Source organism: Temnothorax curvispinosus, unplaced genomic scaffold (assembly GCF_003070985.1).
Source record: "Temnothorax curvispinosus isolate PA1 unplaced genomic scaffold, ASM307098v1 QBEX01013493.1, whole genome shotgun sequence".
Lineage (NCBI taxonomy): Eukaryota > Metazoa > Arthropoda > Insecta > Hymenoptera > Formicidae > Temnothorax > Temnothorax curvispinosus.
In genome coordinates this window covers 1-1,012 of record NW_020223273.1, presented here as the reverse complement: position 1 = coordinate 1,012, position 1,012 = coordinate 1, and the positions used below count along the sequence as shown (strand labels likewise).

Sequence of the window (1,012 nt, the reverse complement as noted above, 5' to 3'; positions counted from 1 at the left end):
TAACCATTTTTGTACTAATAATCTTTTATCTTAATGAGTCTGTTTTCCGTTACCGAACTGGCTGCACTAGTTCAGAGCTTATCTTTTTTACTCCACACATTGGAAGGAAAAAAGATAAACTATGAACTAGTGCAGCCAGTTCAGCAATAGAAAACAGGCCCATTGATATGTTTACGGGACGCTCCATTTTCTTTTACGCTCCTTTTACACAGTTGAACAAAAGTCTTGTAAAATTCAACAATTGTAACGCATAATATACAATTGTAATTTGGTATAAGTTTGATAAAAAATTTTTATAATACATTTTTTATGCTGTTATAACTGAATAAATAATTGATTTGTCAATTACAAAAGGATTATTGTTAGAAATTATTATAATTTTTTTAGAAAGGTATAAAATTAATCTTGACTAAGGTATGCACATCCTTTGCAGAATAATCAACAACATAGTGACGTTACTGAAATGTGTCGCACGGACGGCATTTGTGATATTAAACAATGTCTATTGCATACCTACGTATGTAGTATGGATGATGTTACTGTTTCCTGTAAAAATATATCAACCACAAGTGTACTGGCGAATCGAAGGCCTATTTTTCCACTGGTTGCTGGCAATGGTGTCGATGTGGACTTGGTCCGCAGGCTACGACAGTAAGTACAAATTGGCAAAGAGTAAGCTTTGTTTTGAATTTAAGAAAAATAAATTCTTAATTTTTTGTTCGACAGTAATAGAGCAAGGTGATGACATACAGAAGATTATAAGCGAGAAAACATTAGTTATAGCGAATCATCAGAGCACTGGTGATGTTCCTATATTAATGACAACATTTAACGCCAAACCAAATGTTCTACCTAATTTAATGTGGATAATGGATAGAGTGTTCAAATTTACTAATTTCGGAATAGTTTCTGTATTACATCAAGATTTCTTCATTTCATCGGTAAGTGCAAATAAAGTTTCTCTTTGAGAATGCATATATATATACGGAAACTATTGAATATAGGTTCACTA

The 1,012-nt window shown here is 32.1% G+C and overlaps 1 protein-coding gene across 1 annotated transcript; it reads left to right on the top strand.

Moving 5' to 3' along the window:
• The first annotated feature begins 384 nt into the window (after positions 1-384).
• On the top strand, positions 385-968 carry LOC112463634 (acyl-CoA:lysophosphatidylglycerol acyltransferase 1-like). Its single transcript, XM_025030132.1, has 2 exons — positions 385-651; positions 727-968. The coding sequence occupies exons 1-2, from the start codon at positions 417-419 to the stop codon at positions 966-968; spliced, it is 477 nt and encodes a 158-aa protein (XP_024885900.1). The 5' UTR covers positions 385-416.
• Positions 969-1,012: the final 44 nt, after the last annotated feature.